Genomic DNA, 25,073 nt, shown 5'->3' on the forward strand with positions numbered 1-25,073 from the left:
ATACACTATTGGTAAGATCGAACAACCGAATTGTTCATATATTCACTCATAACTTTAGTTATAGGGTTCTTTTATCTGTGTCTGCCTTAAATGCCAACGTTTCTGAAATGAGTAAAACATCGAGTTTTTATCACACAATAAACTCAGTGTTTGAAAAAAAAAAAATGTCTCTTTTGTTCACTATGAAAAACTGTGACCTCGATGATCAATAGAATGGACTAAGGTTAAACTTTCGCAGGTTTGATCTAATTTTTTTTGTCAGCTCTGTATCAAATCTGTATAATACCTCGTAAATAATTTAAAATACAAATGCCTGATGAAAACCTGGCCCATTATATGTCCTCCCTCCAATTCTTTGCACATTTACTTGTTCTTATACTTAGCTAAAAATAAATTAAATTTCATCGGCTATAATTAATTGCCTTATTGAGTTACTTACTGCATTTAGTAAGGCCATTGCTAGAAAAAGTTTTAGCAGGGTGGCATTGATGGTGTTAGTTTATACTTGTGAACTGGTGTATGCAAGACTGAATTGTTTACAAAATTAATTCGTAGGCCCTCGTTGCTGTTCCATGTAAAAAATAAAAAAGGGGGTAGGCTAGGATATCGGTTATTTGTTTCCCCAGGGTCGAAAATGGAATAGATTTTACAACAACAAATTAAAACTGCTGAAGTTTTTCCACTCACGAAGAGCCGACTGGGTTACCTATCCAACAAATAATTTAGTCTGCTAATGGGTTCTGTTTTCCCTTTTGAGAAAAACACCTACAAAAGTCTTTACGGCATTATGTCATTTTCTATTTATATACCGCTACCCTGGCAGCAATGTAAAAATGCAGCCCATAAATATAATACACATTAGCACGTACGTACATTGACGTAGACATCACATGGAACTGACGTATATGCAAATTATATCCCATTGTCCAATGACGTTAGTTCAAAATGTCGTAATGGTACGCCCTTAACATACCTCGATATCCTAAGCCAATAAGAATACAGTGTTCACATAAGATGGGTTTAGTATCAGTTGCCGCGTCGACCGAGTAAGGTGTGCCAGGAAGAGAGCCAACAAACTACAGATTTTGTCAGGAGATTTGCTGATTTTGTTTTTAAATAAAATAAATCCAAGAAGGAGAAGAATCACCTATACTATGCAGGTGCAGTCCTTGGAACCTTTGGGACTGGATGTCTTGCGTTTACCGGGAGCATTAGTAGATAATTGTCCGAAAGGTGCGTGGATGTTTCATTTTTTTTGTCTAAAATTTGCTTCGCCGTAACACACAACACATGACAAGGACGTATTTACTGAATCTGCGAAAAAAATGTCTAGCTTTTGTACCATAAATGTTTTGCTAAAAGCCGCTAATAATATTGTTGTTGGGGGAAGAAATTCTTTCTTTACTGTTTATCAGTTTAAATAATATTTTACAAGCAAAATGCACCGTATTGTGTCGAGAAACAATTTAATATTCGTTTTTTGGTTTGCTGGAAATGAGGAAATTGGCAGCACCCAGCAATGGCGCCGGAAAAAGCCGAGTAGGCGTGGCCTAGGACTAGCAACCGCCATGCAAATTAGTATGGTTGATGGCTTAGCCAATCACCGGCCAGGATTGGCAAGAAGGGGCCCCATGCTGTGGATTGTTTTTGCATATAGCGGGTGTTCATTGCGCAATGGGATAAAGCATTGTAAATGATAATGTTCTTATGAACATAAATTTTGACAGCTATAATAATAATTATGGTAATGATGATGGACTTGAAAATATATTGCCTTAAATTCAGAAATGCAACATTTGATTTGAATTGATAAATTGAGTGGATGTTTGATTTATTTTTCAATTTTTGGTGAGTTTTTACATTTTTATTCCAAGAATTTTGGTTTTTTGTTTCAATTTTTTTAGCTAGCTATGTGTTCATATTCAAACTAAAACATTTGTGATTTATAAGCAATGAAAAACAAAGTGCACTCAAAATTGTAGTTATGTTTTAGGTTTGTAATTAATTGAAACACTAAAAGTAAAATCAAGCGGTTATTTGTGTTTTATTTGAGAACTTTTTTGTGTTCCTTCTTTACAGATTTCTCTTTTGCCTGGGATAACAGCAGTAATATTCCCGTAAATTTTGCTACCATTAAAGCCGATGGTAAGTTGTCAGATTTAAACATTTGTATATCAATACTCTAATTTCAATTCTTGGTGACGGTTAGTTGTTAAATTGTGTGTGTGTTTTGTTTTAAAGGGTTTAAGGTATCCAATTAAACTTGAAGTGTACAAAATAACAGTTGCCTAGCTACTAACTGTTTGTGACTTTTATATTTATATGTTGTTTATGTGCAAGTTTTGACGATTATTTAATTTATACATGGTATTAACTGCACAATCTGAAAAAGATTTCAAGTCCTTTTAGTTTGACACCAAAAAGTGTCGGTTAGGCTGGCTGCCCTCGTATGGGGAGTGAGGAACATCATAAATTGCTTTCAAACATAGAATTTCAATTGCGCTTAAGAAATGGTTGTTTTTCCAAAGCCCCTGCCCTCACTTTCTTTCAGATGACTGAATCTAAAAATTGCTAAAAAACTAACAACTCCAGATTTGTATTATTTTTGAAAAAGTGTAATCTATATATCTGTATTAAGTTGGTAGCTAGTACTTTGCATGCAAACGCATGAAAGTTGGTTTTAACCTATTAAATACTTCATTAAAGTAAAAAAAGCATTGGTATTAATTAACATATTTGACAGAAATTTTTCTTAAGTTTATCTTGAGCAATAATTAGTGGGCAAACAAAGTTAACACTGGGCTCTGTGTATTGACATTACAACTAAGTTACAACAAAGGAGAAAGAACATGTTTACTGACCTACAAGGTGTTTTTCAAGAAACAAATTTGAGCGGTTTCTGGTCATTGATGTAGTCTTCAAAAAAATGAATTCCCAAAGCAATGATGCCCTATCATTTTATCTGGTAAAACGAGTGACAGCTCAAAATAAGTTTCACTCTGTTCACTAAAATGTGTGCAAATATCTTTCAGTCATTTTGATTTGTCTGATTAATAAACAAAAAATGGGACTACATGTACCCGACATGGTATGGAGGATTATTATAAATATTAAATTTGTTTACTTTGGCATGTATTAATTTTTAAATGTTGATTATGTTAATAAAAACTTACGAATCTTAACTTGATAAATTAACTGTGAGTTATTGAGTGTTGAGAGTGAACTTGAAGATGCGTCGGTGTTTATTTCAGTGATCATTGTGTGGAATTCTTTGTACTTCAAAATTTGAATGTACATCAAAGCTGTTCTGTTGCTTGTTTTCAAATTGTATCGGCTAAAAGTAGCTGAAGATTTTTTGAGTTACTGAAATTAACACCGATGACCTTCCCACCACAAGTGTTGTGTGAGGTGGTCTCACCCGTAAGGTAGCCCTCAGGAAATGCTGTAGTTTTTTAAGGACCCAACCTGATAGTCTCTGCCTTTGTGTCTGCATTTTATGAAATATCCAGATCTTACTATGAACGTGGCCGCTTCAGACCAAACCTCAGTGAAGCCAGACACAGAATTTAACCCATTCTTGTCAAATGACAAGGTAAGTTACACAAGCTTGGCCCTTCTCATGGCCAGCCAAAATGACACTGACATCATCGATGGGACAGAGGTTAGCTCCTGTTCATCCTTCTCCTCGCCAATGTCTACTACATACTCGAGTGAACCTCCAAGTCCATTTAGCATGGACAGTTCCAGTATCGCATCATCTCCAATGACTGATGACACAAGCCATCTGTGTTTTGACGAGGACACACTTGCATCACTGTTGGAGGAAGACGCTAACAACAACGACCCAGGCTTTTTTGAAGAGGAGTCTAAAACAAAAGTACAAAGGACTTCCTTTGCACACTTATCTCCAAGCTCTGTGTCCAATGTATCAGGCAGTCCAGTGGACGGGTTCGACTTTGGACTTGCGGTGTCTAGCCCCAGTTTCATGTGTACGAACTTTGTGGCTTCAACTGTAAAGAGCAACTCTCCCGTAACGAGTGAAAGACCAGACACAAGCAGGTACAGTTGCGATGTCCATCCTCGGGCCCATTCAATCTTTAAAAGATTCACATGTGAAAAGTTCGAAATAATTCACATGTGGATCTTTTGTTTGGTTTGCTCTTTTTTAATACTGATCTCTCCACAGGTACAGTATAAACTGCTTCTTGCTATGTATATTGACTTTTTAAGATCACTTTTGTCAACAGCTCAAAACAATCATCACAACGTAAATCTTCAAAAGCAGCCACAAGAAAACCGCCCAGCTTAAACCTTAACTTTGCAAGTTGTGATGACAGTGTGGAAGTGTCCATATTGGTTCAGCCAGAGAAACATCATAGAGCGAGATATCTTACAGAGGGTAGCAGAGGGAGTGTCAAAGATGAGACACAACAGTCGTTTCCCACCGTAAAGGTAAATTGCTCAGTCATAAAATGCAACTTGCTTAATTTGTATCCAAAATTGTTTTAAGTATTCAAAATCCCAATCAACAAACACTTCCCAAATTTTGTAAGTGTTCAAAAACCCAATCTTTAATAAAATTGTGTTGCTGTAATACAATTGTAATGCTTCTGGACGGGCAGGTTAAAATATTTTTAAATGCGTTTTGTTTCTTTTACCAAAGCTGAGTGGTTTGGCTGACAAAAAGGACAATGTGACGTTACATGTGTACGTAGCATCTGACCAAGGAAAGATCAAACCCCATGGCTACTACCAGGCATGCAAAGTAACTGGCAGAAATACAACACCATGTAAAGAGATCGATGTTGATGGAACCACCGTCATTGAGATACCGTGGGAAACGGCCGACAAAATGGAAATGAGGTAAATAAAATGTTACTTATTGTCCTGCATCATGAAAGTGAACAAGAATGTGACATTGAAATCACAATAGGGCAAGCTTCTTTTAAACCACTTAATGTTGTCTCTTTTGTTGCTCTTTAGCATTGACTGCGTGGGAATTCTCAAGCTTAGGAATGCTGATGTTGAACAGAGAATTGGACTTGCAAGATCTAAGAGGAAGAGTACTACTGTACGTCTTGTATTCAGAGTCTTCATCGAGAAACAAGATGGCTCCATGCTCACATTGCAACAAATTTCATCACCGATCTGTTGCAGTAAGTACAATACATGCTTCTAGAAAACTCAACTTTCAATTGGCAATGCTTTCCCTTTTTACATGATATATCAATTGGAGTCTAATTTCTAAACCCTTCTATTTTATTCAGCCCAACCACTCGGTCATCCAGAGATAGTCAAAAAGAGCCTGACCTCATGCTCAGTCAAGGGCGAGGAGGAACTTTTCATCATCGGTAAGAACTTCATTGCCAAGCACACGAAAGTGAAGTTACAAGAACTCTGCCCACTTGGGAAGGTCCTTTGGGAAGGCAACTGTGAGATTGACAGAGCCCTCTTCCACAATGTAAGTTTTTACTGCGACGTGGATGTTAACATCTTCTAATTCATTATTGTCTTTCTGATAAGTTGTTACCATGATTTAAGCTTCTGTGAAATGCTAACCTTGGGTATTTGTTGTCTTTATTTTCTTTAGACACACATTGTGTGTAGAATACCACCGTATAAGTCGCAGGACATTGACCGACCGAAGGAAGTGTATCTGGTTGTTAGTAGTGGGCCTAACAAAGCCAGTGAGCTATACGCTCATCCAATCAACTATATGCCATCAAGTGGTAAGTACAACAATTTCGCCATGCCTGGCTGCAGTGAATTCTGATGGTCGTATTAAAAGTTTCACTTGTGTCAATCATCTTGATGAGATTCCTGCCATGTGTCTTAAAGTTTCTGAAGAAAAATAAATTATAAATTGATCAAAGAATTACAAACTGCAAAATCAATAAACAGCACAATCAATTTCAGGACTTGAGCTTAGCTCTTAAAATGAAGTTAGTCGAATTAATATGCTACTAAACAAATTTTGCCGACTTGGGAAAGCAAAAAAAAACTGATAAATTGAAAGCAAACTTGAAGCTTATTCCAGAATAAATTGTTGTTACCTATTTAAATGGCTTCAATTAAAATTGTCATTCTAATGAAGAGAGACACAAGGGACACAGAGTGAAATTTTTACTGGATTTGCAAGATGCATGAAGTAAAAATCATTGCGATTACAGCATTTAGATTTGGAAAGGAAACTGTTGCATTGAATTATTCGTACATTTGCTGTTCACAGAAGTGACTATTAAACCCAATACAAAAATATAGTTGGGTCCAAAATCATAAATCAAACATTTTGACACTAAAAAAAAAAAATAATAATAATTTGGATTGAGACGAAGTGTCATTCAAGTTGCACTTTTTAAAGTTAACATGAGCAATTGAATGATAAATAAAGCTGTAAACGGAATGCATGCATTTTTTGTTCAAAATAACCCATAGCAAAATAAACTAAGCAGGATTTGATACAGATTTTCACCAAAAATGCAACCTAAACTTTAAGTTTTTGTCATTTTTGGTTTGCATTTTATAGAGTTGATGATAAATAATAAAAAAAATATGGTGAAGATCATTTTGGCAACTATTCCTTGTATGCCTGAAGCATAGAGGGCAGCCTTTCCAGTTAAATTCAAATTGAGTACGTATCATTTGTGGAATTGACTCCCAAATCAAACACTGTACATTACTTCACAAAATTCTGCTTTGTTTATATTGCAATGTTGTTGAAACTTGTAAATCCAATACGATCTTGTTTCTATTGAAAATGTTGGTTTTTATTGCATTAACTATTCACCCCCAAAATCCATTTTGTGATATGCAAGTATTTATAAAAGAACTTGATCTCATTTTACCAAAAATTTCAGGATTTTTTCTTTTTATGAGACATCAATTGAGGAATCTTAAAAAATTATACATTTGGCAACTGAATATTTAATGCAAGAAAAACAAATCTGTGAAATTTATACTTTGTATGAAATGACCAGTGTTAATCCTGTTCCAAACCGTTTTTAAAACACTTACCAAAATTGGATCAGAAATGGAAAAAATTAAGTCATCAATCATTTTTATTGAAATTCAAGAATTGGAATAAAAGTTAAACTTCAATTGAGAGATTTTCGATCTGAGGAAGTAGCTGTTTTTGTTACGACTACTCTTTTGTACCAAAGAGGTTCTTGAAATTTTTATAAAACAGGATTAACACTGACCATTGGGGAAAAATCAATCAAATAAAAAATGCTTCACAGACCAACTCTGTTGGAATTTAATTGACTTTAAATTAAATTGAAGTACGTCTGAAACTCTGCACTTACTGTATCAATAACGAGCGTAACGTCAACTAGTTGATGGTGAAGAGTTTGTTTGTATTCAAGTACAAGTTCTTCATACTGGTGAGCTGTCAATACATGTTTTCTTGCTTAAGACACATTGGGAGGAGGCTTAGCGATTGGCTGGCACCCCATAAACAGACATGCTGAATTTGGCTTTAAAATATTCTGTAAAGCATTCTTTATTTGCATGTTATCATTGTCCAAACATAATTCCCATGTAGTTGCCCCAGGGTTGGATAGTTAATGAACTTGGGGTTGGGTTTTTATTCATCAAGTGAACTCTGCTCTTCCCTTCAGATTTGTTTGCCCTCGCGGCATAAAGCACACATTGTGCTGTGCTTCCCATAGCACTTGGCTGCGGCGTTAACTTGCCGTTAACGTTCATCTAGACCCGCAGTTGGATCACGGCTCAACAGTACAGTACAGTCAAATATCTTTGGTTATTGTTACTGAAATCTATGCTTGGTGTGGCTGAGAAAGGCATAAGGAAAACATTAGTGCTGATGCTAGTTGCTGAACCACTGTTAAACCTTTTGTTAACAATCATTTTACTTTTGTGAAGCTATTTAGCAATGAGTCTGTTTCAGCCATCTTAAGAAGATGACTCTTTGTCAAAGTCTCCATCAGCATTATAGTTTTGTTTTGCTTTGCTACCCAAACAAAGGTTGATGTACTGAAATACTATTCAAACTACTTTTGAAAATTGCTTAAAGTAGTTTCAAATTGAATCAAATTCAACCAAGATTGACAAATAGTTTCAAATTGAATCAAATTCAACCAAGATTGACAAATCGGGCATTTAATTTAGTTACTAAAGTGAATCTGTGAATTTATGTGACAAAGTTTCAAAGAGACATTCATTGAAATTCCTACCACAAACTGAGCTGTTCTGCTAGGGAGAAATAATGCTTTTAAGTGATACATTTTGATGTGTTTTGCGGAACATTAACATTTGGGATTAGTAGTAGCAGAGACAAGCCTAATAAGGCTTATTGATGCAAACTTTGATTTGTTTGCAGACTGGAGGAAGCCAGGACCTGACGTAACATAATGTTTCCCCAACAGGTTCTATACGCCCAGTTGCTGATGAAAGTCGTCTATGCTATCATTTTCCTCTTGACCATGACTGAACCTACTAGAACAGAATCAAAATAAAATTTCAAAAAAACTATCGGACAAAATTGATGGAGAATGACATGAAATGTGCATAATTTGGTCACTCCAATAACAGTGATCTCGAAAAACTCATGAGTTGTGAACCACTGGAGTCGTAAATCTTGAGGCAACTATTCACTTTACATTTTAAGGTGAAGGTAATTTTAAGAGTAGACAATTAGTTCAGGTTGCTAAATAGACCCTGCCTCAAGATTTGACTGGTTGCATGACGTGCATTCCCACAGGCTTTTTTTGTGTGTGAAATTTGTGCAAGCTGCAATCTGAATTAGAATCAAACGGAAGTTTAGTTGAGAAATTTTACATTTTGATTGTTTCATCATACCAAGAACATTTAGCCTGAAAGACGCACAAGAGAAACATTTTGTCCGCTGATATTGTGTGAGATTTATTTTGTTTGAATTGATTGTATCATCTGCTTTGTGGTTCTTTAGAGTTATCTTCAGTGTTTAACGTGTTGGAAGGACACACTGTTCTGGGGGGGGGGGGGGAGGGGAGGGGAATAAAGGAACACACAAAAAGCATTGATGATAGAATTTTTTCTGACTTGGACAATCTGTTTCAACTTGCGTGTCATGAGCCTGTGGGATATGCTAGTTTTTCACTGTCATAGTGAATACGTTTGTTCAAAAATTGAATCTTATACAGTTTTTACTCAAAATCTTCACGGTATATTTTGATTTTGTTTTAGAGATTCGACATGACATTGAACCCCTACCTCTTTATTTCCTTCTTCGTTCAAAACGAGCATTATTTCTGTGCTAATGTATTTTATTCCCACCTTTTTACAGAAACTGAGAGGAAGCCAGATAGTATATCTGCACATTCACTCTTGAGCAATACAAATGGTGAGATATTAACTGTTCTTTGAGATCTTTGTTTATACTTCAAAAATAATAAAGTTGCTCTTTTTAAGCTTCATGATTTCCAAACTACTGCAATTCGAAATGCATTTTTGTGTTAAACTTTAATAGATGATGTTAGCAGGTTAATATATAATCACTAAATTGTTTTTTTGTTCTGCTCTGATCAGTTCCCAGTATCCTTGAATCTCGTGAGGCTGTCTTGTCTACCATGGAGAAAATTCCCTCTAAACCACAGGAAGTAACGCCACCTTGCAAGATGGAAAGACAGCAGACGAGTTTTGCTGACACGTTAAGGGCAGCTGCTCAACTTGAGCTGAATCACCCGGGTCTTCTTGCCAAGCTAGCTCTCCATGAACCCAATGCATCCACTGTACTTGGTAGGTTAAAAACAAACAGTTTTCCCTTCAGGGTAGAGCACAGGTTTTCTGGTGACATGTCCTCGTCTTCATGAGACACTAATTATATTTTAACCACACTTTTCTAGGTTTTTTATCTGAACTGACCAAGACTGGAGCTTCAATTGCTGATCTAAGTGTATTGCAAGAGCGAGACGAGTCGGCCATAGATGGCGTTGTACAGACAAATAATGATGTGGTAACTGGTAACATTGAGGAAAGTGTGTTTGTTGTAGAGGAAGATGCATTCCAGGATCTACCCATTGAAGATGTTAACTTCCTTCTTAACTATTGGTGTGATGCGTCCAAACTGCCTCAACCAAGTGATAATGCCAATGACATGACATTGAATGATGGTATGATAACATATATATAACCAAAAGAAAGCTACAAAACCCCCGTGTGTGGCATCTTTAACTGTATTCTTTGTCTTAACCACTTTATTTTATTGGTGTACATATTTATACTTATCAGGGCTATGTAGTAAACATTGGTGTCAGAAATTAACATTTTGAAATGACCAAAAGGTACCTGTGACAAAGTTGTGTAAAAGAACAGCTGTGCATGTAAAAAAAACAGTTGTTTTGACTCACAAGACAGCACAAGCACAGTTTATACACTAGTATGTATTAAAATCAACGTCTTTTGTTTTGAGTATTGGTTGTGAGCAGTTATACACAACACACATCAAGTTATAGGTTTGCAGTTTTGTTTTAAAAAGAAAGAAACCTATCATGTGTAGGGGACTTTGTGTCCCTTGAATTATGTCGACTTCAGAACATTGCTGAAATTGATAAGTTGTGTGTAATTGCCTTTACCCAGACTCTAGCTACCCAATGTTTACTCGCCCTGTAATCCATCGTAGTATAGTAACAATGCTGCCCATATATTATCATTTTCACATTGTACAAATCTAGCTGTAGACGTAAGAAGAGAATGTTGTCTAGGATCCAGTAATGCCAAACTAGGCAAGCTTCTAACTTGAAACTTAAATTTCTTTACGAAGTCGTTCTTTTCCTGGAAAAAACCAAAGACTAAATTTCTTATCTTGAGATCACATCAAGTTTACAGGCCGATATTTTGTGTCCAGATTTGAGTTTCTCTGCGACACTGTACATTTTCCAAGTAGAGAAAACATTGTGGTCACTTCCAAGTAGAGAAAACAATGTGGTGTCACTGGTAGGCCAATACACAAGGGCCTACCGCACTAAAATCTTTTCTCTTTTTAGACAGCTGAACAAAGACTTTAAAATTGTTTATTTTCTTTTCAGTATGTTTAGAATTAAAGGAGTGACGTTTCTCTTGCACATTTGTGTAATTGGACAAGTACAATGGCATGACGTTTATTGTTGTCTAATGCTGATAATTCATGACTCATGATTATGTACTGTTACAAAGACCTGTGTAAAATGTGTTGTATTTAAACCCCAAAACTAATTTTCTAGTTTTTCTAGTTTTTATGTTTATGAGAAGTACTTTGGCTCTTGGTAACAGTGTGCCGATCACTTTTCAATCTTAATCTTTGTTTCTTTTCAATAGGAAAGATGTTGCTCTTAACTAGTATTTTAAAAGCTGTCAGAGGTTGCTGTCCTGCCTTATTGTTAATACATCTCATATTATTCATTAATCCTGAATGAACTTGTCCCTTAGGTCTTGTAGCTTCTTCTCACCTCTTGGGTTATCTCATTTTTCATTTCAGAAAACTAATTTGTATTCTCCTTTTATTTTCTTATCCAGTATCGAGCTTGTTATCACTGTAGTGTACATGGTGGAGACAATGAACAGCTGGATGCTACTACTGGTCTGGAGCTATTCTGAAGGAAAAGAAGAGCACTGTACATAATGTATATCATACACATGTAAATACAAGTGTATATTTTTCTTGTATAATAGAAGATTTTGTACATAGTAAAATTAACCTTGAACATCACAACTAATGTCATTTTGAAATCATTTCTAACTTGCAGTCACATGACATCACTACAACTCCGTGCACAAAACTTAAAAGCTTGGCTTGACAGTGTCAGAATATTTCGTTCTCGAGTTCAAATTTTTGATGTATTTTCTGGCACAAAATGCTTTTGTAATTAACACGCTATATTGAAAGTAAACCACGTGAATCCAAAGGCGCTGTATAAAATAAATGCAACAGAGACATAATTTTTTTTGAAACCGTTTTCATTTTTTTTAGACAAATAAATAACTTATTTATTTAACCAAGACAAGCTTTTGTATTGAATGGATTTTTGTACTGCTAGTGTTTACTAAACGTAAAACTAAACTTGTTTTGAGAAGCGTGTAGCAGAGATAACCCTTTGTGTTGCATGGGTAAAGAAGGACAATTTCCATGTTGTCATATTCAGAGGAAGACACTTGAAAGTACTCAAATGTTTACTTAAAATTTGTGAGTTTTTTGTGTGACTAAACATTGAAAATGTGATAAATTTCCTTTCAAAATGTACTATCAAAAGGCATTTGTTTTTAGATTGTAAGAATCCATCAAGTTAAATGGTTGAACTGCTGTACTTGCTTTGTTCCACTAAACAAGTTTGGTTTAACCATGACATCCAATGTCTCTTGCCACTGTTGTTAATAACAGCATCTTGTGTTCATGCTTTTTGTTTCCAGTGCAGAAACCCTTTACTTTGCTTTGTGTTCTCTTCCATTCATTCATCGTTATATTTTAAGTTTGTTGTGATTGTTTACCCATTCTGTTTGTATGGTTTATCCAACGATTTAAAATCATTGTCCGTCCCTCAAGCTCTATCAAACTAAAGCAATTATATCAGTTTTCCATTTCATTTAGTTAATCATTCATGCCATACTTTTCATGTAAATGACATTGTTAAAACCCAGAGCCAAGTAAAATACTGAATAATATTATATTGTTATACCCAAAATCAACATCGCTTTTTGTTTATATAGTGATTTATTAATCGCAAGCTAAAGTAAGCTTGCTCATCTTCAAATCATTAGCTGAATGTACTTACAGAGATAATTGAGAATCATATTTTCAGAGGCTTGGAGTTTGATTCATCCAGATTTGGGGACAACAATGTGAACAAGTATTTTGTTCAATGCCGTTTACTTTGCTCTCATTTCTGAGCTCAATATAATTTACAACAGGGTATTGTAAAACCTAATATTTTGAAATCTGATTAAAAATTTAAACAAAAAATGCTCAGTATAATTTTGAGGCTGTATACAAGGTCTTCAAATTGCCAACCCTCCGATCTCTACCTATGATATCAAGTTGATACCTTACCCGTTGGCGAGAAAACATAAGGAAGTTATTGACTGGAAAAACTAGCTACAAAAAGTTCACAAAAAATAACCATGATTATTATAATCCCAAATAGTTCTGTATAATCTTGTTTCAAAACCTAACAAAAATCTACTCGCCCAAAATTATTATCTGTGTGCTTGTTTGTATCGAGCTAGCTGTAATAACTGCGTTGATATCAGTTGAATAAATGGAGTATTGAACCAAATAAACTTGGCTGTATTATGGTGTTATAAATTTCTTGTTTCAGAATTGATAAATATTGTGGTAGCTTTAAAATATTATTGGTAGAAGTTAAGAAAACTTTTAAGTTGAAGTGCTTTTCCATAAAGGCACTGGGGTGGATTTCACAAAGAGTTAGGACTAGTCTTATCTTGAGTTGGGACGAGTTACTAGTCCTAACTTAGGACTAGCTGTATGTTTTTGATATCTCTTAGGACTAGTCCTAACTCTTTGTGAAATCGACCCCGGAAATGTTTGGTAATTGTCAAAAAGCCAGTATTCTCACTTGGTGTATCTCAACATGAAAAAAACAAATCTAAGAAGGTTTTGGCTCAACTGTTGGTCATTGAAGATGCACGAAAACAATGAAAGAAAAAAAAACCGCTTGTTGCACAAGTATGTGCGCTTCAGATGCCTGATGAGAAAGGCTTCAGTTTGAGTTCTTTTTCAGATTAATATATTGAAGTGAGAAATGACCTCTTTCTCAAAAACTACGTTCACAATGTTCATGCACGGTTCATGTAATCGGCTCTCCCGTAAGGACATTTGACTCGCTGAAGTGCAAGGATATTTGACTCGCTGAAGTGCGGGAATATTTTTTGTGGAAGTTCTATGTGGGCCAGAGGTTCTACCCCCCCCCCCCCCACCCCCCCATTCATCCCATGTCCACAATACTTCAGTTGACACCGTTTTCCTCTTGTACAGAAGTATATAAATACAAGTGACGCTTTCGAATCCGCAATCCATTCCCATGTCCAGACAATCCCCCATAAAGTTGCCGCCCTCAACAATGTACCCCTGTAAATTATGATGAGTGAGGGCGCAATTGCAGTGTTTTGTACCCTGACTTCTTTTAATAAAAGGGAGTGCATTAGCACTGGCATTGTATGTGCATGATTTGCACAGATGTTTGTGTACAATAGTGCAGTGCACACTCAAGTGTGCGACACCTGACAATCAGTCAGTCTGTGATGTTTGTGATATAATCACAGATTATTCCTTCCGATCCTCCATGATTTAATCGAGACCATTTTGATCCAAAAATGTCGGATACATGGAGCGACATTCAGGCCGTCAAGCGACGCCAGGAGAATTTGAGGGAACGATTACAGAGAAGGAAGAAAGAACGGATGGGGCTGATACCGCCGACGAGCGGCGCAAATGACGGGAGCAGTGCTGCAGTTGGGTCGGCTGCAACAACTTCAGGTAGGCCGTGTGTGGCGCGCGTAACTTGCCTCTCTGTGGCGATTATTCGGAGCATAGATATAGGGCATAGAAGATAGAGCAAGTTGGTCTTGGTGTTGGGATAGGATGGGATGGGTTTCAAAAGGCAGGAAAATTTCCCTATCCTGCCTAGAGTAGATCCAGAACTGGGGCGCTGTACTCCTTTTTTCGAAATTTTGACATTGTACAGCGCCCCAAATACTGGGTCTATATCCTGCCACTACTTCTAGAAACTATAAGGCTCCCCGTGAGTCTCATACAAAGTTATAGTTTCTAGAAGTATCCTTCCACCACTTTTCTTGATGAAATAAATTAGTATCTATTCTAAAAGCTAATTCTAATTTACTCAATTCAAATGAGAATATTCATTTTTCTTTTGGTAAATACAGTTTAAAATATAGGCTAGGTAAAATAGAAGTGGTGGCAGGAAAGGGAAATCTTTTCCCCTAACTAAAAATGTCCACATCATCAGGACGTGTATTGATTTTTTAATAGAAACTTAATTGGGGAGGGGGGGGGCTGAAATCCCCCCCCCCCTGCCCAACAAAAATAAAAGCAAACAAAAACCAACCCTCTCTGGACAAATAAACTATATAAAAATTAAAATATTGTTTACATACACTATACTATTACTAGGCACAACAATTGAGTCGATAAAAGTACTTTTCGTGATCGTGCTCATCAGTAAACATCAGTCATTCATGCCATGGCAATTTAATCATTCAGTGTTGGATTATTTGCTGGTTGGACTGTTTTAAAATTCATTTTTTTCTACAAACAGACATGTTGTATAATTTCAAACATTTCTTTTTCTCAGAATCTTCTCCAAATCCAGCGACTTCTTTTCAGTCAGCAAGTTCAACATCAAGAAGTGATACCAACAGTCCACTGACGGTTAATCCAACAGCGGTTGAGCACAAATTGGATCCACGCACTGAGAAGAAACTCCTTGAAAGGCTGTGTGATCACTCACTGTCACTCCCTGTGGACTCTGACAGCTTGCGTTCGACCCTCACCAAGGTGCTAATTATTTTTATTCTAAATCACTGGAATTCTTAGTTCATCAATAATAATACTAATTAAGTCATTTATAAAGTGCAAAAACACATTCACCCAAGGGGTGCGCAAGGCACTAACATGAGAAACAATTATTAAAAATGGCGTTTCATAGGGTGTGTTTTTAATTAGGTCTTGAAATGATCAACAGTCCCATATTTAACCACTAACTAGATTGAATATCCCTGTGCAAGCTTTTCTAACCTGAATATCTCAAGTACTTAATAACTCGCTTGAATATGAAAAATGAAGATTAGAAGACCATTCAGTTTAAAACTTCTAAAGTTCCACAATTATCAAGAATTTTTTGAAGAAAGATAACATCAGGGCATTGTTAAATATTTGTTTTCAATTTTGTTTTCTTTCCTATTCAGATTTTAGACTTTGATGTTTCCCAGGCCAGTGTTGAAAGTTTACTACAGAAATTCATTGCCCAAGAGCTTATTGCGTAAGTGCCAGAAACGGCATTCAAGAGTAAAACTTTGTTCTGTTGTTGTGTTTGATTTGTCTTTATCACAATTATAATAGCACTGCTTGGTTGTTTCTTGTGTAAGTTGATTGTTTATATCATAAATCTAAGTTGATATTATAGAATAATACTAGCCTGTGAAAGTTTCTTTTCACGGTCACGCTTTTGAGATATCGCCAAAAATCCAGAGCGGTAACTTATGTCCATGCAGGAAGAATAATCCGTAATTTGAATACAATCTCATAATTTTTTTGGGATAAAAGCTTACATTTTTTTTCTAAATAACCACACTGCACCCTTCGAGGTGAGATGTTTCTCCAAATACTTTATACTATCTTTAAGCTACTGTACTATTATTTCCAATTTCCAAGTGATTACCATACCTTAAGGGGGATTAGACTGGTGCTAAATGGCAAAAATTCTCTCAAAGGGGCACTCTTGGACACAACCAAGTAGTCTGGTTGATTTTCTAACTGTCAATTAAGGTTTTATTGCGTTAATTTTAATAGTGATTACCAATGACCAAATGTATACCTTTCCTTTAAGTGGGAAAGTTAAAAGCTTTATGTTTTTCCACTTCCAGTGTGAGAGAGGGCAGCACAGCAGATGGCCAGACATGCTTAGTGGTTGTGTCCGTAGAATATGGCAAGGTAAGGGGAACTACCTGTAGTCGGGGCCCAATTTCATAAAGCTGCTGAGCAGAAAATTGTAGATCATTTAGATTTGTTGTTTGTTTGATTCAGTCAGGGTTGTCTTGGAAACGTTAATGGCACTTTGGCTAACGCAACCCATAGACAGAGTGTTTGCAAGAAAAACCCAACAGAAACACTACATTGTTTATGTTTCCATGGTGACAAGTCAAAGGTGTGACTTATCACTCTCATAATAAACAAACAGATTTATGAATTAGATGCTCTTAACCATCTGGCCATGACACCCTACCTTTAATATAATAAGAATAATAATATCAAAGTCTCATACTGCACACGTATCTACCAACAAGGTACTCAAGGCTCTGAGTATAATATACAGACTTTCAGAAAGGTAGGTTATTGCAGTGATGGATTCTGAGACCCAATTATGTAGCACCTTATAAGGGTTTACAAGGTACATTTAACACCTTCTCCTGTTTAGGAGATGTTCAAAGTAACTTTAAATAACTTGTCCATTGTTGCAGCAACTCACTGTGCGAATCTCAGTTATCCTAATGATTGTTTTCCATCATGTTAGATTTCAGCCATGACGGGTGAGTTGAGTGAGAGAGATCGAGGGATCAGTCCAGCTTTACCACTCAACAGAAAGAGGAAGAGGGAAAGGTAAGGCCGTGTCCGAATTGGCGACTTCGGCTATAGCTACGGCTAGGGCGCGCGCGTCTGCCATTCTTCAACACTGACAGACGCGCTGATTTAGCCGTAGCTGTAGCCAAAGTCGCCAATTCGGACACGGCCTAAGACATTCTACTCTACTTGCCAGGCCTCTGATGGATGATACCCAAGCCTACATCCATATAGACAGTAAAACCCTGTTTCAGCCCCAGGAGTAGGTGGCAACGGCCCCTGGAAACAAAAAAAATTGTAGGCCTGTTGCATAAAAAAAAAACATGGGGAGTTTTTTTCTTGTTAAAACCCTCCTACTATCAGGGTTTTTCTCAAGACAATCGTGGCGTATTGTGGCTGAGCTGTCTAGTTCATCAGACCCAACCTCTGGTGTTGTCATCAGCAGAGTGGGTTTGATACCTGGTCATGACACTTGTGCCACTTAACCATAATTGCTTTGTAAAAAGTAAGTGCATTCTGCTATACCAGCAAGGCTTCTAGTGGATGATACCCAAGTCTACATCCTTATGGACTGTGAAGGGGGTGTTACCCTGTTTCAGCCCCAGGAGTAGGTGGCCCCTTGTCATCTGCAGGTATTGTTCATCAAACATAACAGTGATCAATTAAGCTTGTGTACCATATACATAGAAATTGCTTGATGATCACTGAGCCAGTGCAGCACACCACCACGCAAATTGCAAAGTTCAAAATTAAGTGATTTCAATTTCATGACTGACCAATGCATCAATGGAAAAATAGTAGATCAGTCATTCGTGGAATTTTATGGGGATATGTCCACAACATCAGATATAATTTTTAGTATTCAAAATTGTTGTTACGAATGCCCCTTTAAAAGCAGCGTCTTCCATTACAGGTCTCCAGGACCTAAGAAGCAGGAGGATGTTCCAGTCACGACCAAGACGCCAGCCTCGAAGGAGAAACAGCTTCAGAAGCAAGACGAGCAAGAAGCCCCAAAGCCAGAGGAAGATAACTTGCAAAGTTTGCTTTCAGCGACGTCCTTCAAAGAACAGGAGGTGGGTTCGCATGAAAACCTACTTGGGTTTTAAAGTTTTAAGATACTGCCTTGGTACTTATTGCTCGTCAGTCAGTCAGTTATGACTCTCCTCACTGTGTGATGATTTGTTTCGGTACCATGCATGATATGTGACAGAGGGCGTGACCCCCCCCCCAAAAAAAAAAATAAATAAAAATACTTTAAACGTGCCTCTGAAAAATAAAAAACGTTTTTCTCTCTGGCTTTGATCCATGGGGATATAAATGCTGATGTGTCTGGCTGCCAAAGGCTGCCAAAGGCTGCCAAAGGCTGCCAAAGGCTGCCAAAGGCTACCAAAGGCTGCCAAAGGCCCCTTTGCATCTCATGGTTTAAACAGGTTGTAGCCGCGTCCTGCGCAATTCAGCTTCTCAGCTGTGAGTAAGACCGGGGCCTTTGAACGGTTTACAGGAAAGTGTGCCTTATAAATGTTGTACTATTATTATTAAGGATTAACTACAACCTGGACAGAAGGTAGGAATTCGAACAGGACTACTCTCAGTTTGAGTTGTTTATTATTTTTTTATTATATTTTCACAATGTAGAATAAAGAGATGGGGCAGGAGTTATTTGAGCTTCTGAGTATACCGACAGCCAAGGAACAATCACTGGTTGAGAAATTCAAGTCGCAAGGAGGTAAACAAATCTGTTCTTAGGGGCCATTCAAATTTGTAAAAGTTTAAACAATTGGTATGAAACTGCTCTAGAACTCCAAAGGTCTCGGGTCCAAATCCCGCCCGAGTAATATGCTTGTGTGGTTTGTTCATAGAACTTGGGTAAGAACTGAGTAAACAGTGCTTACACACATCAGTCTATACGGGTAAAAACCAAAATGAATATTCTTTATCCCCAATGCAAATTTAACAGCCTTTATACAGTTTAATTACAGCTTAAAAAGTTTTCAAAACTAAATAGCTTCTTAATAACTTCTAGATAAATTCCAGATTAGTGGGCACGCCAGTCACAAGAAAGTTGTTATTTTATTCCTCAGGTACTGTGCAAGAATTCTGCGCCCACGGCACAAGAGCAGAATGCATTAAAGAAATGGGCCCAATGCATACATGCTACAAGGTAATCAATACAATTCATTACAGTTCAACATCTAAGTTTATCATAAACTTGAATTCCAAAGTCGGAGTAGAAAATAGATTTCTGTCTCAACAACATATACCTTTTAATTGTTGATTTAAACAAACCGCTCTGTGACGTTGCAATAGAATGGTATATTATTTTCTAATGCTGTCTTTTCTGTCTTTCGTAGCTACATTTCAGGCGGCTCATACACAAGCATACAGATGGTAAGTTGACGACATGGGTATACAATATTTTGGGGAAATATTTCACACAAATTGAGCAGCAATGTCAGAAAAATAGAATAAATAATTTCTTTTAGGCTTTTCTTAGATCATTTAATTCCCTGAAGAAATTTTTTGATGAGCATTTTAGTTTTACATCATGTTTGAGCACTGTATTTCCCAAACTTTGAATAAACCCTATTCTGAACTTATGTAGTAATTGAACTGCTTCTAGCTACCCTACTAGCAATCTCGGTGATCTAGTTGGTGAGACGACATGTGCTCTAGATTGGCAAAGGTTTTAGGGTCGAACCCCATGCAAGTAAAATGTCTGTGATTTCTTTCAAAGACTTTGGGAAAGTACTGTAAATACACATATCGGTGTAAGGGTAAAACCAAATAATATTCTTTATCCCCATAAGTAAATGCAACATCAATTAATGAAGTGTTGTTGCTTTTTTTCTTCTTTTTTCCAGAATCTCTTGGTGATTGCTCTTTCCTCAACACATGTTTCCACATGGACACCTGCAAGGTAGGTTGGCTGGGCTGGGATCTGAGCTAGATATAGATCCGAAGAGATTAAAAGGACAGGGAAAGACTTTTTTCTGTCGTCCTTGTTCCTAAAGTTAGCATTGTGAAGGCAAAAAAAGATGACAAATTATTGAAATAAATTATTATGTCAAACACACATCATTTGTTTTGAAGTACAAGCTCCCCCAAATAATTTTACACTGTATTGCAGGTCCGAGGCCAGTCAACTTATGATTGGATAAGTCTGACAGTCTTTGGTTTTTAAATAATAATACCCCCACCTCATTTCAGTCCTGTTGAGTATGAAAGTATCCCCACAAAATTAAGCAAAAACGGTTTATTTGTGTAGAAAGTTTGTTCACATAATGATTCTGGTCTTACAACAAATATGGTCTAGTACACAATTTTTAATACTAGCCCTGAAGTTTTGTGAATAATTTCACAAATTCGGGCCCTCGCTTGGCCTAGAAATGGCTTTTGTTAGGCATGAGTGCTACCTGAACCCGCTTTAATACAGTGCGTGGCATAAAATTCTGCAGTGTGGTGGATAGGGCTATATAACAGCTCTCTGGTAGGCATTATGAAATTAATATATAATTTGATAACTGTTTTTCTTGTGTTAATTTCAGTATGTCCACTATGAAATCGAGTATCCATCTAAGCCAGATGATGGTGGCCAGATTCTGGGAGCGAGAAGGGGTGTCCGCAGTGATAGCAACGTCACTATGCTTCCTGCTCAGGTATGGCATAACGAAAACTTCTATAGATTTTTTACTTTATCATTTGTTTTCCTGTTCAATTTCAGCAAATTTTAAATCTAATTTCATTAAAATGCTTTCAAATTATTATTATAACAATAATAGTATAATAATAAACGTATCTACAAATAAGGTATCTAAGGAGCTTGAATAGAAGGAAACATTTTAATAGGTTTTTGAATTTTTGGGGGAATTATGAGACCCATTTATGTAGCCCCTTATAACGGTTTACAAGGTGCTACAGTGCATTCAGCAGCCACTGCCATGAACACTGGGGCAAACCCCTTCTCTTGGCGATAAGTTTGACCTTAACGTGCATTACACAACACATTAGATCTACGGCTTTACGTCCCAATCCATGACTGAACTAGTCCGGCGGTCTTGTGTTTTTCAATTACAAAACAATACCAGAGTGTGTTATGTTATTATTTATCTGATAATCAGCCAACCTGGTTTAGGTGGAATTTGACTTAAATTCGGTTTGAGATGTAAAGTGTGATTTGTCTATGTTTTCAGTGGATACAGTGCGACATACGCAACCTAGACAAGACCATCTTGGGAAAGTTTGCGGTAATCATGGCCGACCCGCCTTGGGACATCCACATGGAGTTACCGTACGGCACCATGCAGGATGATGAGATGAGACACCTTGATGTTCCTGGCATGCAAGATGAGGGCTACATCTTCCTATGGGTCACTGGAAGGTAGGGAACCAGACCTTTATAATGGTCTAGCATGGTGTTCATCTCCTAAAATGCGCTTAGCAAAAAGAATTTAAGCAATATTTGCGGCTTCAGTAGCTAAATTGGCACCAGGTGTCCTTTCTTTTTCTAGTCTGCTTGCATTTTATTTTCATTTCTTTTTTTTTTAAGTACATAATTTGTCTATACATGAAAAGTAAGCAGGTTTTTTTCTACTTCATATCTCATGTTGTACAACTGTACATACTTCATTTTCACCGGTGTAGATTTGCTACTAAACTAGTATTAACCAATTCAAACAAGATTATTTAACAGTTTTAAAAAGTTACCTTTGATGTGTAGAATTTTGAGTCTTGAATATTTACAAAGTGAAAAAAAGTGTGTGTTACAGCGAACAATTTCCTTAGTGTAGCAGAGCCAAATGCAATACATAATGGTTCAGTGGCCTCTCAATATTGACATCCAGTGTGCAAAATAAGTTCAGTCTAAATGTTTTGCTATGCAAAGATGATGAATGAAATCGATCACTGTGATGAATCAAAATTGACTCCTGAAAAAATGGTTTCCCCTTTGTAGGGCGATGGAGCTCGGTCGTGAGTGTTTGAGTCTTTGGGGTTATGAGAGAACAGAGGAACTGATCTGGGTCAAGACGAATCAGCTGCAACGATTGATACGCACTGGACGGACAGGTCATTGGCTCAACCATGGAAAGGAACACTGTCTGGTGAGTCAATCAAAGAAACTCAGACTAAAGTTTAAAAAAATCATTGAATTGTGACTAAACTTGACTTGGGGATGACTTGTGACTTGAATTTAGGGGAAAACGACTCATGACTTGACTTGACTTGAGCAAAGTTTACTTGTGACTTGACTTGCGCAACAGAAAGTTTGTATTATCGCAAACCTTACAAGAAAACTGTAAGTGTAGGGAGATCGCCAACATACCGCTAGACGGTGGTAGAGTCCAGCACATAAATCCGGGGGTTAAAGAGTCTGCAAATCCTGTTCTAGTCAACTTTTCTTTGTTCACCCCTAAACTGTTAATTTATTTGGTTGTTTGTCTCAGGTTGGTAGGAAAGGTGACCCAAAGGGTTTCAACAAAGGTCTGGATTGTGATGTCATCGTAGCAGAGGTCAGACAAACCAGTCACAAACCTGACGAGATTTATGGGTTGATCGAGAGGTTGTCGCCCGGAACCCGTAAGATTGAACTCTTTGGACGCGCTCATAATGTCCAACCAAATTGGTAAGAAAATGTGTTTAAGGCACTGGACACATATGGTTATTACTCAAATGAGCATAAAAACTTACTTTGTAACAAGCAAAAAAAAGCTGTTGATAAAAAACAGCAATTTCTCAGCAATTTACCTTTGGTAAGGGGCAATACTATGGGGTAAAATATAAGTTTGTATTTGAACCTTGAAGAGGGCACTACAGGAAAAGCATAGGGCACTACGGCAATTTTGAGGCCTGCCCCTGGTAAGGAACTTTAAACTAAACAGTTCATTTCTGCTTTGTCAATTACACCATTATTCTCGATGCTCTATGTGAACTTATTTTAAGGACATGTTCCTTAATGCTGAAGCAAAGTCGTGATGTGATAATCAATGTTTTATCATCTGTTCTTTTCAGGATGACGTTGGGCAACCAGTTGGATGGGGTTCATCTAGTAGAGCCAGATCTAATCACACGCTTCAAAGAAGTCTACCCAGACATGAACGCTATGAAACCGCCACAAAAAAAAACGCCCTCTGGAACTTAGTTTGAATCTCTCTCTCTGACGTTGGGCAACCGGTTGGATGGGAGTTTAAAGAAGTCTACCCAGACATGAACTTTATGAAACCGCCACAAAAACAGCCGTCCTCTAGAACTTAGATTCTTAGATTTCCCTTGAATACTTTAAACCTAGACTCTATGGTACTTTTTATAAGTAGGTGTTCTTAACAGACAAGAAGACCACTGTTAATGGAGAATTTTGAAGTGCAGGAATGCCTTCTATCAAGAGAAAAAGATAATACATGTGAGGCCTGAACCTTCACATGGGCAATGGCTGTGATGTCAACAGCTAAAATCAAAAAATAATAATAATAATGGTGGCTTCTAAACTAAGCGCGTATCTGTCACTCAGTGACGCTCAAGGTGCTTTTCCTGCAAGGTATGCAGGACTACATTTGAATTATGAGACCTACTCCTTTTAACATAGCACCATGTAATGGTTTACAAGGTGCTGTGGCGCAATATGTTGCCAATCAAACCAGGAACACCCGGGCGAACCCCTTCGCTTTTCGATAAAGTGCGCTGGGTTCTTTTAAGTGCATTACACAACACACAGGACCAACGGGACCAAAGGATGAAGCACCGTGGTTAAGTGATTGCTTAAGGACACAGGGGTGTATTTCACAAAGAGTAAACACAAGTCTTATCTCGAGTTGGGACGAGTTTATACTCTACCTAGCTTGGGACCAGCCTTTAGTTTTTAATATCTCCTAGGACTAGTCCTAAGTTCCTAACTCTTTGTGAAATTGACCCCAGGTGTCAGGACTGGGAATCGAACCCACACTTTGCTGATCAGCCGTCGATTTCACCAAACTCTTCCTAACTTCGGATTAATCTTAGGACTAAGGACGAGTCCCAACCCTGCACTGTAGCATGCAGACCTTAAGATTAATCCTAAGTTAGGATGAGTTACTCGTCCTAACTCGAGATAGGATTAATCCTAGCGTTTCGTGAAATCGGCTGCAGAAACACTAGAGTTTGAGTTCGGTGCTCTTAACCACTCGGACATGACATGCTCTCATAAGAGAAGCCCTCACCTTGAAGTGACCTTCCGGCCTTGTTATGTTAGGCGATATTTTGAAAAAGTATTTAAAAACTGCCAGACCGGATACTTTGTCCTTTTCGTTCATGTAAGGCTATGGACATTTTTCTTGAACCGTAACATTTCTAAGGGAACCAGTGCGATAGTGAGAGGAAGGGGGGGGGGGCAGAAGTTTTAGAACTGCTTTACTCCATCACACGTTATGTGGATAAGTAATCAATAGGAACAGAGGTGCTTCGGTCAGTTGCTTTTACGATCACTGTAATTAATCTTTTGTAAAAAAAAATTATTCACAAGTGAATAAAGCAAGTAGTAAGCTAATTGTTGAGTTGTCTGTGTATTATTTTATTTGCATATAATTATTCAATTGCATATTCTGAGGAACTACCCCTTCAAGCTTTTCGCCCTTCCCCCAAATAGTCCGGTTGACAGATCTGCTATGCACTTCCCATCCCAACCCCCACCCCCCCTCCCCACCCCTACCAGACACAAGATGTCTGACTACCAGTCGGACTATATTGAAGTGTCCAGTCTGGCAGTGTGCTTGGTTAAAAACAGTATTTTGGAATTAAATAAATGTCAATACACAAAAAT

The 25,073-nt window shown here is 37.3% G+C and overlaps 2 protein-coding genes across 3 annotated transcripts; both read left to right on the forward strand.

Annotated features, from left to right (window-relative positions):
* Positions 1-1,028: 1,028 nt before the first annotated feature.
* Positions 1,029-13,251, forward strand: LOC139934333 (uncharacterized). 2 transcript variants are annotated; one of them, XM_071928509.1, is made up of 12 exons: positions 1,029-1,233; positions 2,080-2,145; positions 3,510-4,059; positions 4,248-4,452; positions 4,664-4,863; positions 4,984-5,156; positions 5,268-5,461; positions 5,591-5,729; positions 9,287-9,343; positions 9,529-9,738; positions 9,846-10,112; positions 11,494-13,251. In XM_071928509.1, the coding sequence occupies exons 1-12, from the start codon at positions 1,155-1,157 to the stop codon at positions 11,514-11,516; spliced, it is 2,163 nt and encodes a 720-aa protein (XP_071784610.1). In that variant the 5' UTR covers positions 1,029-1,154; the 3' UTR covers positions 11,517-13,251. The 2 variants fall into 2 exon arrangements, with proteins under 2 accessions (XP_071784610.1, XP_071784611.1); XM_071928510.1 differs by lacking the exon at positions 9,846-10,112.
* Positions 13,252-14,194: 943 nt separating this feature from the next.
* LOC139935247 (N(6)-adenosine-methyltransferase subunit METTL3-like) lies at positions 14,195-24,800 on the forward strand. Its single transcript, XM_071929758.1, has 15 exons — positions 14,195-14,467; positions 15,303-15,505; positions 15,916-15,989; positions 16,594-16,660; positions 17,241-17,326; positions 18,201-18,360; positions 18,923-19,013; positions 19,369-19,448; positions 19,639-19,675; positions 20,149-20,204; positions 20,833-20,943; positions 21,478-21,665; positions 22,239-22,386; positions 22,729-22,907; positions 23,294-24,800. The coding sequence occupies exons 1-15, from the start codon at positions 14,305-14,307 to the stop codon at positions 23,421-23,423; spliced, it is 1,773 nt and encodes a 590-aa protein (XP_071785859.1). The 5' UTR covers positions 14,195-14,304; the 3' UTR covers positions 23,424-24,800.
* The last annotated feature ends 273 nt before the right edge of the window (positions 24,801-25,073 follow it).

This window comes from Asterias amurensis, chromosome 3, assembly GCF_032118995.1.
Source record: "Asterias amurensis chromosome 3, ASM3211899v1".
Lineage (NCBI taxonomy): Eukaryota > Metazoa > Echinodermata > Asteroidea > Forcipulatida > Asteriidae > Asterias > Asterias amurensis.